Source organism: Thalia democratica, unplaced genomic scaffold (assembly GCF_965202585.1).
Source record: "Thalia democratica unplaced genomic scaffold, ktThaDemo2.hap1.1 HAP1_SCAFFOLD_279, whole genome shotgun sequence".
NCBI lineage: Eukaryota > Metazoa > Chordata > Thaliacea > Salpida > Salpidae > Thalia > Thalia democratica.
In genome coordinates this window covers 64,997-80,043 of record NW_028139387.1, presented here as the reverse complement: position 1 = coordinate 80,043, position 15,047 = coordinate 64,997, and the positions used below count along the sequence as shown (strand labels likewise).

The window sequence follows — 15,047 nt, the reverse complement described above, 5'->3', positions numbered from 1 at the left end:
ATTTTATATTTAAAAAAATGCTGTTACAAGTTTAAATAGTATTAGTTTTTTATATACTCTAACAACACAAGTGTTAACTTTATATAAGCTAACACTATGATTACATATGCTAACAAATTTCAGTTTTTTAAACAAGAGTAATAAGAAATTACTATTGTAACACTCTTACTCAAAGAAAAAACATTAAATTTATAATAAAAATTGTCATGAAAAATACTAGAATTAAAGCATAGAAATAAAACATTTTCAAACCTTATTATGAATAAAAAACAAAGCTGAAAATGAAAAACTTTGCAGTTAAAATCTATTTTTTCGAATGCCACCTCAAAAGTTTATAATCAAAAAAACACATAATACTATTTTCAGTCTTAAATTCAGTATTTTTGAATCTTATACCTTAGCTAAATTATCTGTTCGGGAAATTTTTTTGGCAAATTTCTCTCCAGGTTTTTAAACATTCTTTCAGGTTTAAAATTACAAGTTTTAGGGTCTATTTCTAGTTTAAAATTAAGTTTAAGGTAAAAAGTGTGTTTAATAGTAAAGCAACATTCAAAAGATGCTATAAATCTATTTTAAATATGTTTTATAGCAAAAAAAAGTTTTTGACAATAACAAAACATCTTTATCTTTATGATAAATTTTTTGCTTCAAACCGATATTTTACTACTTATTAAAAGTTGATAGAAAAGTAAAATGTAAAATTTGTTCAAAATTCCTAGTTTTTTCAAAATTTCTGAAATTCCAGGTTTTTTAGCAACACTGTCTGATAACAGGGTGGTTTACATCGAAACTTAGAAACACGTGGAATATGAATTTCATGGCTAAAAACCTGGATTTCCTAACAAAAACCATATAAAAATCTGGAAGAATAATTAAATACGAAATAAAATTTATTTGATCAAATAACTTTTAAGTTATTTTTATCTAAATTCTCATATTTTATATTTGTAATTATTTATTTATTAAAAAACACATTTAAAGAAGCATTACAATACTTTTTAACACTATTATACTATTAAAAACACTTATATTAATTACAATTTTCTACTTAAAAGCGAGAGAAAATATGTACTTTGTATGATTTTGAAGAAAAGTGAAGAGCTGAAAGAATAGCACTACAACTTTATTATTTTTAATTGTTTTTATTTAGAAGAAATAATTTTTAGTACTAAAACTGGTAGTTTAGTAAACATCAGAAGCTGTAGTACAAAAATTAATTTCAAAATATTTGCTTTGTATAAATAATAATAATGATAATAATAAAATAACTTTTTATATATTGTTGATCTATAACATAAAAATTTAAAAAGTATTATAAAAAAAACGGTTACAAAAAAACCATTGAATTCACAAGTTTTCACAGCAAAGAAAGAATTATTAAAATTTTTACATTTAATAGATCTTTTGTATATTTAATTTTAATCAACTACAATACAAAACAACAGGTAAAATTATTTTGTTCAAGCAGTAAAAAATATTGCACCTAAAACAAATAAACAAACAACGATCGTGCAGTGGAAAACATCTATGTAAAAGCATATTGAAATATGTTTTTATAAAAAGGTAACATTGAAAATACAGCTTTTAAACTTCAAACAAACGTCAAAAATTAAAAGGGTAAAAAAGTAAAAACATTCAACGCAAAAAAAATTATTTGGTAATAGATTAAATTTCTAAGAACAATGTTTTTTGATGTATTTGTTCAGTAGCAAATTTGAACACTAGTAAAAATAAAATTTTAAAATCAAAACAGCAATTTTAAAACCGAAGTTATTATAAAAGTATGCACACATTTTTTATAATTTGGAACTAATGATTGTTAAATGTTATATGATGAATATTTTAACAAATGATTAAAAAAAAACTAAACAACTTATAGCAACAATTTGGTTTAAACTGCACCTAAAAGGTATTAAAATAGACTTTTTTTTATAAAATAATTAAAAAAAAAGTGTAATCTTAAGAAAAAACAGTGAAAATAACACAATGATAGTAAAAAAAGAGAAGCAATAAAATATTTTAGTACATTTTACTTATAGAACTAGTTTAGCTAAACACTAAAATAAATATAGTATAAAATCACAATGAAAATAAAAATTATAACAGGATTTATTTAAATTAGTTCTTAAAAACATTGTAAAACCAGGTTTAAGAAAGATTGTTGGAAAGTCATCGTATATTATATAATATTTTGTTGTTGTAAAATAACTTTCAAAAAAACACTTAAAGTAAGGTAATAAAAATAGCAACAATTTTCATAAACTGAACATAAATCAACTTGTTTCCAATAAGAATTTTGTTACAACATACAAATTTATCAGAGCATCTTTTCTAATTATATTTGAAAGGTGTGCAGTACATAAAACTTAATGTGATTTTTATTGTTTTTCAAAGTTGCAAAGTAATATTTAAGAAAATATTCTACAAAAAAACTCAAACCCCTAACATGACATTAATACTTCTACAAATAAAATTCAATTTTTCAAACAGATTCCAAAGTTTCAATTTTTATTTATTTAATACTAAAAATATCTAACGTACATGAAAGGAAGTAAATTTTTTCGAGATTTTTATAAGAAGCTCACCATAAAATTTGAAAACATTATTTATTTTCAAGCAATTTGTTCATAACCCTGCCTCTTGGGTTTGAACAGATTTTCAAGTTCTTCTAAACTCTTCCCTTTAGTTTCAGGTAACATAGTTAGTGTGAATACAAACATCAACATGCAGATCCCTGCGAATAATCCGAATGCTCCCGTATCTGTCAAGCCTTTCTGTTGAGAGAAATAAATTTAGTTATGTTATTTGGATAAACTAGAAATATGGTTTGATAAATTTAAAAAATGATTAATTAAACTTTGTAATCGTCGCAGTAAAATTGTTTTTAATTCTTTTTTTGTGAACTAACTTTTGTTTTTCTAAAGAAAAAAAAAACTTTAGAACAAAAATTTTAATTTTTTTAAATAAGTATTTATATAAATACGACGTAAATTAATCTAACTCTTAGTTTCAAAGTAAAAATTGGAACTTCAAAGTTTATCAAGTTATTAAAAAATCCACCCAGGAAAAACTAAGGAACATTTATAAAAACTATCTAAAACCCAACATCATTTGAACTTATATATTTTGTAGAAGTAAGTTTATGGTATGATTTTTACTTTTAATATCAAAAGCTTTTTTTATTTAAAAAAATAAACATTTACAAACCTAACTATCTACCAAGCATACTAGTCCTGATACTACTTAACTGTGTACAAGTTGTTGAGTTTAAAATTATATCACTGTAATTATAAAATAATACATTTGTTATGATTTATTACCTTTAGATAATTAGACATAAATTTATATAATTAAGTACTTTTAACCCTAGAAAGATCAGCCCAAAAACAACTTATTCCTAAAACAAGCTAACAATATACGGACAATTAACCATCATATTGTACAAAAACAATGTAAAAATAAAACATAACCAAAACGTTTACTGACCCTGATATCATGAAACTCTTTTTTTGTTTGCTGTTAAAAGGACAATTATCAAAATGAGTTTGGAAAACCTGCTTTACAAGCACAAACCTTGCTTTAAAAGTGAAAATCAAAATTTTACGCTAAAAAAATATAGACACACTAACCCTGATATCAGAAAACTCTTTAGTAACTATGAACGCGCACAAGTAATTGAAGAAGATCGCACTTGATGTTGATTTGCTTCTGGCCCTGGTGCAATTAAGCTCCGCCAACATGAACCAACAGATTGGGCCGAGGCCGAGTGAAAACGCCATGATTGCCACCATAACACTTGACAGGGACAACCAAGATAAGTAGCCTAAAAGTTTATTAATATTACTAGTTAGATCTCATACTAATCATAGTGTTAACTATTGTCTATAAATTAAAAAAATGTCCACCATGATGCTTGATAAAGTAGAACCAGGATAAGTAGCCTTAAGGTTATTTTTTTTTTAAATCATACTAGCTATAGTTACTTTGTATCTTTATAAAATTAAGAGCTCATTTTTCATGCACTTCATTTAGTTTGATTATTATACTAACACCGACTACAACATTATTTAAGTCCATCACAAAAACTAGCAAAGCAATTTACATCAACAGCAATTATTAGAACACACTTCTTGTTGAAAATAAATGCAAGTAAAACTTGTTTTATCCACAAACAGTCTACCCTAAAATTAAAAGTGTAGTAAAACACAAAACAATTTCTTACCATCAGGGTCATCTGGTGTTTTAAAATGGAAGTACAAACTTAAAGCTACAAGAGCCAATGACATTACTAGTGAAGAAAACATCAGTAGGGTTTTTCTGCCTGTAAAATAAATCAACTTTTATTACAAGTGCCGTATACACTACTAATAAAATGTAAACTAGTTTTTTAATACTGAAAGCTAATAGAGGTAACTTCATTTAAGAATGCTGAACATTAATAAGGTTTTTCTACCTAAGAAATAATTTTATTATTTATTACAAGTGCTATGAAAAGTACTGGTGAAAATGAAATTTTATTATTTTTTTAAAATTAACAAAAACGTTTCCAATTATAACAGTCATATCTATAACTAATCATTTGGATATGAATACGATGTTTACTTATATTTAAAAAAAACTTTTTTTTTAAATTACATATAACTAGTCAATAGTTTTTTAAGAGACTTTTAAATTGACAAAGTATCGAACAAAGTTTATCTATGAATAAACTCACTATCAAATCTACTTATAAAATATATTTGAAAATTTTTAATTTACTAAAAACTTTTTTTGATATATTTTCACTATACAGAAATTGCAATTATTACATTAATGATGTAAAAACTTATTTTATACAACATTGAATCAAATCATCAATTATAGCTTAGTAATAAACACAAATCAAAGATGAGATCAAGCCAATAAACTTTATTAATTTTATTTAAACATAACATATGATATGTGTAACAATTATAAATAATTATTAATTTAACGTTAGTCACAACATTTACCTTATGTTATATAAAGTACCATAAAAAAATAGTAAGCCTTTTTGTTCAATTATATTTGATAAAAAAGATTTTGAACAATGACAACGCTTTAATTTTTATAAACGTAAAACATTTAATAAATAAAATATACAATAACTGTTTGGTAATTATTGGTACAAAATAATAATCTTTATGTTTTTAACTTGCATTAAATGCAGAATAATTTATCATACTCAGTAGAGTGTTTAGTTTTCTAAACATCTTTCACACTTATTTTTTTTTTTTAATTATACTTTGATCATGAAAAACATTATGTTTTGAAAGCTTATATTTAAAAGTAAATAACATTTAAAATCATAATCACCTTATTAAAAGTAGAAAAACAAAAAAGACAAAATTACAACATATCACGTCATTTAAACTTGAAAGTGAGCTAACTACGCATTCAAGTATATAATCGTAACAACAAAAACAAATAAAAAATACTAATATAGCAGAAAACTTTATAACAAAATTAACAAAATCATTTAACTCGAAATAAAAACTAAAACTAAGCGTATGTTAAAAATTATTAAAACTGTATTTTAATTTGCGTAAAGTTCATTAATAAATGCCAGCTTTATGGTGAATGTTATATAAATCTATACAACACTGTATTTTTGTAAAAGGTTTAAAATATTAATAAACTTAAGTGAATGAAAAAACGCATCAAACTTTTATGGTATACGTTTTTAAAAGATAAAATTAGAATTAAAATTAAAAAAAAAGTTTTTTGAGCCCAAGCAAAAAACCATTACATATTAAAAACTTAATTTAAATAAACTAAAATAAATAGTGTTATAAGAGCTAAAATAACTAAACTTGATGTAATATAAGACACTTGCTAATGTTTTTCTATTAAAAAAAACTCAGCTACTACCAAACGATTTTTTTGTTCAAATTCTTTTTTGGTAACTTGCAAAAATATCAATTAAAAACAGTAATAATACTAACCCAGTTTATCAACAATGAGACAAGATATGAAAGTCGCAACAATTTGAATTCCGCTGACTAGTAGTGAGGCCATATGTAATTGTGAGTCAGTAGTAAAACCGGCTTCCTACATGAAAAAAATTTTTATTGTAATTTGAAATAGTTTATTTTTTATAATTTGTGGGTACGTATGTAAAGAGTCATTAGAAAATCCTGCCTCCTATAAAAACTTTCAAAACAATGTTAAATAACTAAATTTATTCATATAAGTACTAAATTAGTATTCAGAGTTGCCACTGTTAGAGAAAAAACTCATTTTGAGTGATCAAAATTAGTCTTGTTACATCAAGCTAGCTAAAATTGGACTGAGTTTACAACAAAATTGTAAAAAAAGACCAAAAAAGAAAAAAAAACCTATTCACCAAATACCTAAAAATACTAAAATAAAAACAAAAAGACTTTATAACAACCAGGGTTGCCAGAGATCAAGCTGAGAAAAATTTTCTGACTTTTCCTGACTTTTTACTAAAACTTTCTGACTTTTCTAAATTAAACTCTTAATTTAAACTTATTATTAAATACATAATCAAACTTTTGAAACTATATAAAGTTTTTAATCTTATTTTTAAACAGGTTAAAAAAGTTTTTTATGCTGAATTCAATCATCTAACTTCCATTACATCTATTGAACCATCTGTGTATGATTGATGTATTTGCAATAAATAGCTCTATCAGCAAAATACTTGTATTTTCTAACTTATATACAAAACTTGTCTGAAAAAAGAAACATTATTTTACCATTTCCTAAAATAAATGTATCTAAAAAACGAAAAGACATATAAGGAACTTTTTAAATTAAAACCTTAAACAATAATGAACTTTTACAACTAAAACCTTAAAACAATAACGAACTTTATCAAACACAGTTCTTTTTTTACTATGTGTACTAAAATTTATTTTCTCCATTTCTTTATTAGCACTTTAACCTCTTTATTTAATGAAGATATGGTTTCCTTCATCTGGTCTGCATACCGCTTAATTTTCTTGGCAGTCAAAAACATTTCCCTCATTTTATTTAAGTCGTTCTCATCTGCTGCCCCTACACTTGTTAAAGAGAATCTTTTCTCCAAATCTAGCTACAGTTTGTGGGCTTTATTTGTTTTCTTTTTGCACTCATTTTATCAATATTTTCCAGATGAAGGCATTGGAAATTAAGTAATTTTGTAAATTTATAGGAAATTTTTGCAATTTTAGTCTGACTTTAAAGGATTTTTAATTATTTTTTACCATTTGAAGGCTTTAGAAAATGAGGAACTTTGTAAATATGAACTAAAAAAATCTGAAGTATTTTAAATTTTGTCATGTTTTCTTACTTTTTTTTTCATAAACCCGCATTTTTTCCTGCCTTTATCATTTTTTAGTTTTTCCTGACTTTTCTGACCTTGTTGCAACCCTGAAAAACACAGTTTTAAAGCAAAATATCCAAAATCAAAAAAATAGCCTGAATTTGTTGAAAAAAATACAATCAACCTAAGTTTTTCTTAAATTACAAGCCTTTATTTTATTTTTTATTAGCCTAAGTTATTCTGAGTAGTCTGAGTGTGTTAAAACTCTGAGATTGCAGAAGCTTCTTGAATAAATAAATTATTTTTATTTCTTAAGAAAAAAATACTTGTCATATTTTAGCAAAGCCACACATTAAACACTCAATACCTTGAAAATGTTGTCCAAGTAGAATGTGATGGCGTTGATACCAGAAAACTGCACAAAGAGCACCAGCAGTAATGACAGTATTAGAGGGTATCTGTACTGACGCTTCATTAACAACTCTTTCCAAGTGCATTCATCCGTATCTGAAGAAGATCTCATCTGATCTTCCAATTCTCTGATTTCTCGGGAACAGTCTGCCTACATAAGTTTAATACTAGTTTACTTGTTGGTTTTTAATACACTGATTGTTTGACTATTGAAAAACACAATAATAGTTAGATTTAAGGTATTTGTTATTCTAATAGTTTTTTTTATTTCTATTTAAACTGATTTTCAACAATAATGTGGTAGGGAAGGCAAATAAATTGTTTTTTGACTGCAGCCACAAAATTTATTGATAGGAACTAAAACATTTGTTAATGTAAACAGGACAAAGTATACAAATTAACACTGTTCAAAAAATCAATTTCTATGTTTCAGATCATTATACTTACATATATATAAACTTGTGTTTAATAGTCGTTTATCTTAAGTAAGAAAAGGTTAACCCTTTTATTAGAAATATCATGTTAGAATGCTTTTATGTTTAAAATCCTAAACAAATTATCAAGCTATAATTCAACATTTTTTAGTTGTTAAAACTTTATTCATATAAAGAGCTGTGATATGTTTATAAATAAATTAAAACCAGTTTAATATTCCCCATTGTTTAGCATTCAGTGATTAGAATTAATAAAAGTGCTTGTATAAACATAAAAAAAATATTTATAATATGTATAACAAAACCTTACTTCTTCGCCTCTCAACCAATGAAGAGCTTGTACTGCTTCTAACTGTTGATTTTTGAAATATAAATACTGAGGTGACTCCTTAACACAGAAAAATAATAATGATTGCAGGAAAGCAAATACAGAACAAGCAATTGCGAACCATCTCCATACTAGTGCTCCACCTGTAAAATAAAATAGATAAACTTATTGGCTTAACCTACAGAAATATTTATGAATGTATTTAGCCTACTAAAGTTCTACTTAGCTTTTAGGTGTATGAAATAAGTTAGAAACTCTAAATTAGTGTTTGGATACTTTGAAGTAGGGTAGGCAAATTTTCATGTTGGTCGGCAAAACTTACAATAAAATATTGTGTGGACCTAATTTATTAGAAAAAAATATTTACAGGCAGAATATTTTTGGAATACTGCACTATAACACTTAACAAAGCACTTAAAAAGTGAGCTTGCAGTGGAGCAGTCATTTAATAAACATTACTGCGTAGTTTCCTTTATAAAAAAGCTCTTTTTTTATTCCACAAATTGTTTTCAAGTTAAAAAGTACGCCTGATTTCTTATGGTGGACCGTACAGTACCCACCCCTGCTTTAAAACAAGTTTTTTTAGTATAAAACGATTTATTAAGTACATACCATTATACCACTTTAAATGATGGAGATAAATTGAAACAAATACTTTAACAACCGCTTTAGTAGCTCAATATTGTCTACATTTATTTATTACCTTAATTGTCCAACTAAGTAATGAGGGTGACTTGAAAAAATAATTAGCATTTAAAAAGTACATGACTTTTATTTTCTTAACACTTAATTGTAATATATTTCAATCTATTTTGGTATTTAAAACTTTATAATTTTTATTAAAGTAAACAAAGAAACTTGTGTGCTTTTTTACTTTTCAAATGTGTACATAATTAAATCAACAAACCAATCAGATAAGATAAAAATATTCCAAAAACTATTCCTAGTTGGTTACAACTTCCTAATAAACCTCTTAGTTGGGGTGGGGCTATCTCCGCTAAATATACCTGGTATAATGAAATATTTTCTCAAATATTTACTAAATAAACTTACATAAATTGCATTCATATTAAGTATTAAATAAACAAGAAGTTCTGCTATATATACCTAGATAAATTGATAAGTCTTTAAAAAAACATTTTCTAGTAGTATAATAAATAGGACAAATGTAAAGAAAAGGAACTAATTGTTGATAATATATCAAACTAACAGGCCCAACTAAAGAAGTAACTCCGGTAGCAACACCTTGTATAAATCTACCAGCATAAATCATATAAACATTGCTTGAATATGCAATCAGCTGTAAATAAATATACAAGGTTGAAGGATTAATTATTTTTAAAGTGTTTAAACAACAACTTCATATGTTATTAACAGTGAAAAGTATTACTATTTATTATACTTTTCTATAAAAATATAAACTACACATGCAAGAGTTTTCATACAAATGCTGTTAAGTATCTTATAATTTGTAGATCTGTTTGTAGTTGAAAATTTTTAATTGTTATTTTCTAGTCTAAGCAATAAATTTAAAAGTAATCTTAGTGAACTTGGAATAATGATTCAAATCAAAGCAAAAAGCTGAACACTGTGATGAAAAATACTTGGCAAACACAACTTACTAATAATCCAACAAGGTAGGGTATAGATGAGAACAGTGCACAAAATTTTCTTCCAAATCTAAACATGAGATCACCCGCAATAATCCCACCTAGCATAGCTCCCAGTGTTACCAATGACTGTTTAATTTATATTTTATAGTAGTGGTATACTGATACACCAATATATAACATTTAAACTGAAAAAGGTAATACTCTATTTAATACCATAGGGAGGTCCTACATTTTTCACAAAAAAAAACATTGGTTAATAAAATAAAATGAAAGTTTAAACTATAACAACTTTTGATAGAACAGAAAAAAAACTTACTATATTGTTATATATATTTTATTTTATGTAAAAGGAACAAAATAAAAACAAATAGACTGCTATTTCTTAAATATAAGTTTTCCTAAAAATTTTAAAACACTCAAAAATTATACCTCCTTGTTTGTTTTTTGACAATTAAAAACCTTAAATGTTTAGTGAATTTCTCAAACAGTTTAATATAAGTTACAATTTGGAGTTATCAAAATGATGCAAAACAAAAATTTTAGACAAATAAACAAAAAAAAGTGGTTTTCTGATTGAAAAAAAAAATTTCTTTTTTGTATGAGTAATTTAAGTAATAAAGTAACAGATGAAAACAAGGTGGACCCCCCTTCCCATTACTTTAAAAGCTGCCAAACAGTAAAGTAATACTATTAGGCAGCTTTATAATAAATATATTGTAGTATAACAAAAACTAAAGTAACTTCTAAAAAGTATGATACCAAGGTTTACTTGTTGAAATCAATCATATTCACATAAACATCTTATAAGTAAAAAATAAAATATTTAAAGTTATTTTAGAAACATAAAGTCCACATGTTCACTTTATTTTTATCTTAAAATATGGAATAAAGATGTAGGATTGACACAAGACATCTTATAAATAAAATAAAAACTATAAATGTCATAAACAAACCCCAATCCAAGTTTCATCATTATCTGTGATGTCAATCTTAGAAGAAGAAGTGTCATCTTGCATGGATTTAATGAGTGGTGATGAGAAACCTAATGCCAATCCTACATTGATGGCACCAACAAAAGCAGCAGATGCAGACAAGTACAAGTTCTTACTGCCTTTGATTCTGTGAATACTTTACAATAGAAAAATGCAGTATCAGATACTAATATCTTAGGTAATAAAATTAAATAAAATGTGTTAATACAAACTTACAAGTGAAGCAGATAAACTTCAATGTAAAGTTTACTGTACAACTGTTTTTAAGCTAGTATATATATTATTTTCAGTATAAGTGTATATTATACAGATTAGATAATAGTATTTTAAAACATAAATTAATTATAATATAAATGAAAATTGAACTCTGAAAAGATTAAAAAGGTTGCTGTTTTAAATAACATAAAAACTTGTTTATATTTTCATATTTATTAAATAAGTGCATAAAACAGATATAATTCAACAAAAAAAAAATATTTTTTAATAAATTGTTATTAACTTTAAGCATTTAATTTTTTTTTTTTGTGTCATATGTCATACTTAATAAAACAATATAAAACTTTGATTTCGTTTAAACGACCAGTTATATAATCACCTTAAATACTACACATGTTTTCACTAGCTTTAAATTTAAGGTAAAATTAAATTTAAAAGAATTAACAACACAACTTTTACTCAATACTCACCTTAAAAAACGCAATACTACAAAAATTGTCACTAACTATTCATTATTATATCTAACAATAAAACTCACACAATTTTTTCTTGCGGTTGTTGGGTTTTTTCTTCCTTATCAGGGTACATTAAAGCTCTTGATTCCCCTTCGGAATCAGACATATTTGTTAATTAATAAGTAAGTGCTGTTAAAAATATTTTTTTAGAGTAAACATTAATTAAGTTTAAATATTTAAACTGAAGTTGATTTTTTTTTTATGTTTTGTCTCTTTCTTATGAGTCTTTCAGTTTAAGTGGTCTATGTTTTGATGTCTGGGTCATTGTAGAAAAATAAACTTGCAATAATAGTTATAACAATAATAGTTTCAAATTTCATCAAAACACAAACAAAAAGTGTTAAAAAAAATTAAACTACTGACTCATGTTTTTATTTTAAAAAAATCGTTAATAAAAATTAGTTGTCTTTTTTATTCCTTTGTAGATTTTTTTTTAGATCAATTTTTTTGTTTAGATACTTGTTATAAGTTTATTAAGTTATAAAAACTTTCTATAAGTGATTGTATGATTACATTAAATAGTGTAATGTGATCTAGCTAGAAACAGATAAATGGAATAACAAATTCAAAATATTTTTAAGAAAAAGATAATTATTACCTATCTCTCTGTGTAATTTTCCTGGCTTCTTCTAAAGAAAGAGTAGCAAATATGGTTAACAAAAACTTTTTTAATTACTAAACTTTAATGTATCAAAAGGTTTCTCTTTGATTTGCCTGTGTTTGATTTAAATAGGCTACAGTTTTGGTTGATTACACAACACAAGGTTTTCAAAAAAATAAGAATATTATAACCAAAAGACCCAGAACAAGACTTGGCCTAAACTGCTTAAGGCATTTGGGTTCAAAGTTTTGGTCTAGTATCCCTGAAACTTCTACAAGCTTAAAAAAGGATCGTTTTAAATTTAGTGATAAAAACTTTTCATTAAATAACCACAAGTAGTAGATCTAGTGTGCTTCTGTATGTATGTTTAATTTGTCTTGAAATTTGATTCATGTTATATGGGCAGCAGATTGTGACGGCTCTTTTATTTTAAGATTATTTGCTAATGAAAGAGTTATTGTTTTAAAAAATTTAATTAACCTATATTTATTGTTAACCAATTGTTTTTGTTATCTTTTTTCTTACTGTATTAAGTTAAGATAGTTCATTTATTTATTGTTTTTTAGAAATTAGAGGTATAATTATAATATGTATAAGAAACTATAGTGTTAATATATATATATCATTATTTATAATTATTTTTTTTTTGAGTTTATGTCAATTAAATACTAACAAATCTAAATAATACTTATTGTTTTATTGATTTTATTAGTATACATATTTTATTTAATACAAACTGTAATTTTTATTTTCCTACTTATGTATAGTATTCCTTAATTTTTATTATAGACTTAGATATTTCAATTAGATATTAGGTATTCACACTTATGGCAATGATCACATGATTCGATTGTTAATAAGTTTTTTTTTGTAGGCAGATACTTGCTTGGGGATATGAGCTTAATCATTTTCCAACACTTTGTGGTTTTTAGTGATGTTTTAACCTTGTGAGGTTTTGTTAAATGGTGTGTCACCATGGAAATTATTTTCAGTTAAATAGATAGTTTTTTTTTTGGTAAGTTTAGTTTTAATTTTAAATGGGGAGAGGGGATAGATTACCAGGTGATAAAAAATTGCTTGCTCTACATCAAAAAACATGTATTGTTGTAGAGCAAGAGTTGGCAGCCTTTTGTAACTCAGAAAAATTGCTCAAGAGCTGCAGTTATTTTAAAATAATTATAGTATTCAGTTAAAAAAATACAATAAAAAAAATAAAAGTTAAAAAATTTAAGCCAAAAATATAACAAAATAAGCAGCAATACAGCACATACTATTCTTTTTCAAGTAGAAAAATATCAGAAGAACTCACTCTCCCCTCTGCAACAATAAACGTTTTCTGAAGGTCAAGAAAGTGAGTTTGAGCTCATCACATGTTATTCCACCTGCCCTATCTTTAAATTTACTAAGAAAAAATTTACCTTTTAACTAAAGATTAAACTAAATCTGTCTATAAACTATAAAAAAAAGTTAACTAACTGAAATGAAAACTAATCCTTACCCTTTATTCAAAAAAAACACTGGTGACATGCAATTTGGCAAACACTCACAAGGATAAAATTTCAACACCAAAAACCACAAAGTGTGGGAAAACAATGAAGCTCAAATTCTCAAGCAAGTATCCGCCAACACTACATCAAAAAACACATCAACAATCCAATCATGTGATCACTTCCACCAGTGTGAACTCAAAATCAGCTGTTGCAAACTCAAATAAATCAATATCTAATTAGAAGCATTAAGTTTTATAAAAAACAAATTAGAATAAAGAAATACTGTAAGTAGGAAGAAAGAGATATTAAAACTAAAAATCTAGTTGTAAGTTTATATTGTGAAACCTTTTACTTTTGTAGTTTTTAAAAAGTATGCTTTTTGCTAGATATTACCTTGTGGACTACAGATTTCAGCTTTGAAGGCCGCATTTGGCCCTCTGACCTTACTTTTCCAACTCCTGTTCTAGAGGGAAGAGTAAGTCTGGTACTTTTATACCATAAAGTATATAAAAGATTTAATCACAATCATAAATGTTTTTATTTTTTTCTATTCAAAAATTCATAACAATCATATTTAAATAATGAGACTGCCTATATTTAAACCTTATATTCTTATTCAGATCAATTTTACTCAAATGTTAGTACTTTTAAATTTTCATAAGTTAACTACAATGGGTTTCAAACACTAAAAAGTATCCATGGTATGCGACTCCATAAACGTAAGGTTCTTTGTGCACCAGGTTTATGACCAAATGTTTTGAGGTTTTTTTTATTGTTCAAAAAATTATAGTAAACATATTGATAATTATAAGTTTGTTTTGTTGCTATTTCAATTCATCAAGAGCTCTTCAAAACAATTTTTGTAATAAAATTCCCTACGCTAAAGCTAATTTATAAAAGATTTTTTGAAAAGCATAGGCAATAAGCATATTACGAAAATCTAGAACAAAATAAATAATCAAAACGTTTTTGTAACAAAACTTGATATAAAAGATTAAGGAGCGTTTATTAACTGATTTTATTTTAAACTAAATTTTTAATTTTAAAAATTTGAATAGTTTATACAAATAAACAAATTAACATTTTTAAAGGAATAAAAAGAGTGATATTTTTGTTTTACTTACCTTTAAAATGTCTTTTAGATGATAATATCTTCGTT

At 25.1% G+C, this 15,047-nt stretch overlaps 1 protein-coding gene across 1 annotated transcript; it reads right to left on the bottom strand.

Annotated features, from left to right (window-relative positions):
• Nucleotides 1-2,612: 2,612 nt before the first annotated feature.
• On the bottom strand, nucleotides 2,613-11,903 carry LOC145846093 (solute carrier family 2, facilitated glucose transporter member 8-like). Its single transcript, XM_082953007.1, has 11 exons — nucleotides 11,821-11,903; nucleotides 11,028-11,193; nucleotides 10,084-10,200; nucleotides 9,672-9,761; nucleotides 9,369-9,468; nucleotides 8,444-8,604; nucleotides 7,656-7,850; nucleotides 5,964-6,069; nucleotides 4,223-4,321; nucleotides 3,626-3,823; nucleotides 2,613-2,770 (listed from the first exon to the last, which is right to left on the bottom strand). The coding sequence occupies exons 1-11, from the start codon at nucleotides 11,901-11,903 to the stop codon at nucleotides 2,613-2,615; spliced, it is 1,473 nt and encodes a 490-aa protein (XP_082809133.1).
• Nucleotides 11,904-15,047: the final 3,144 nt, after the last annotated feature.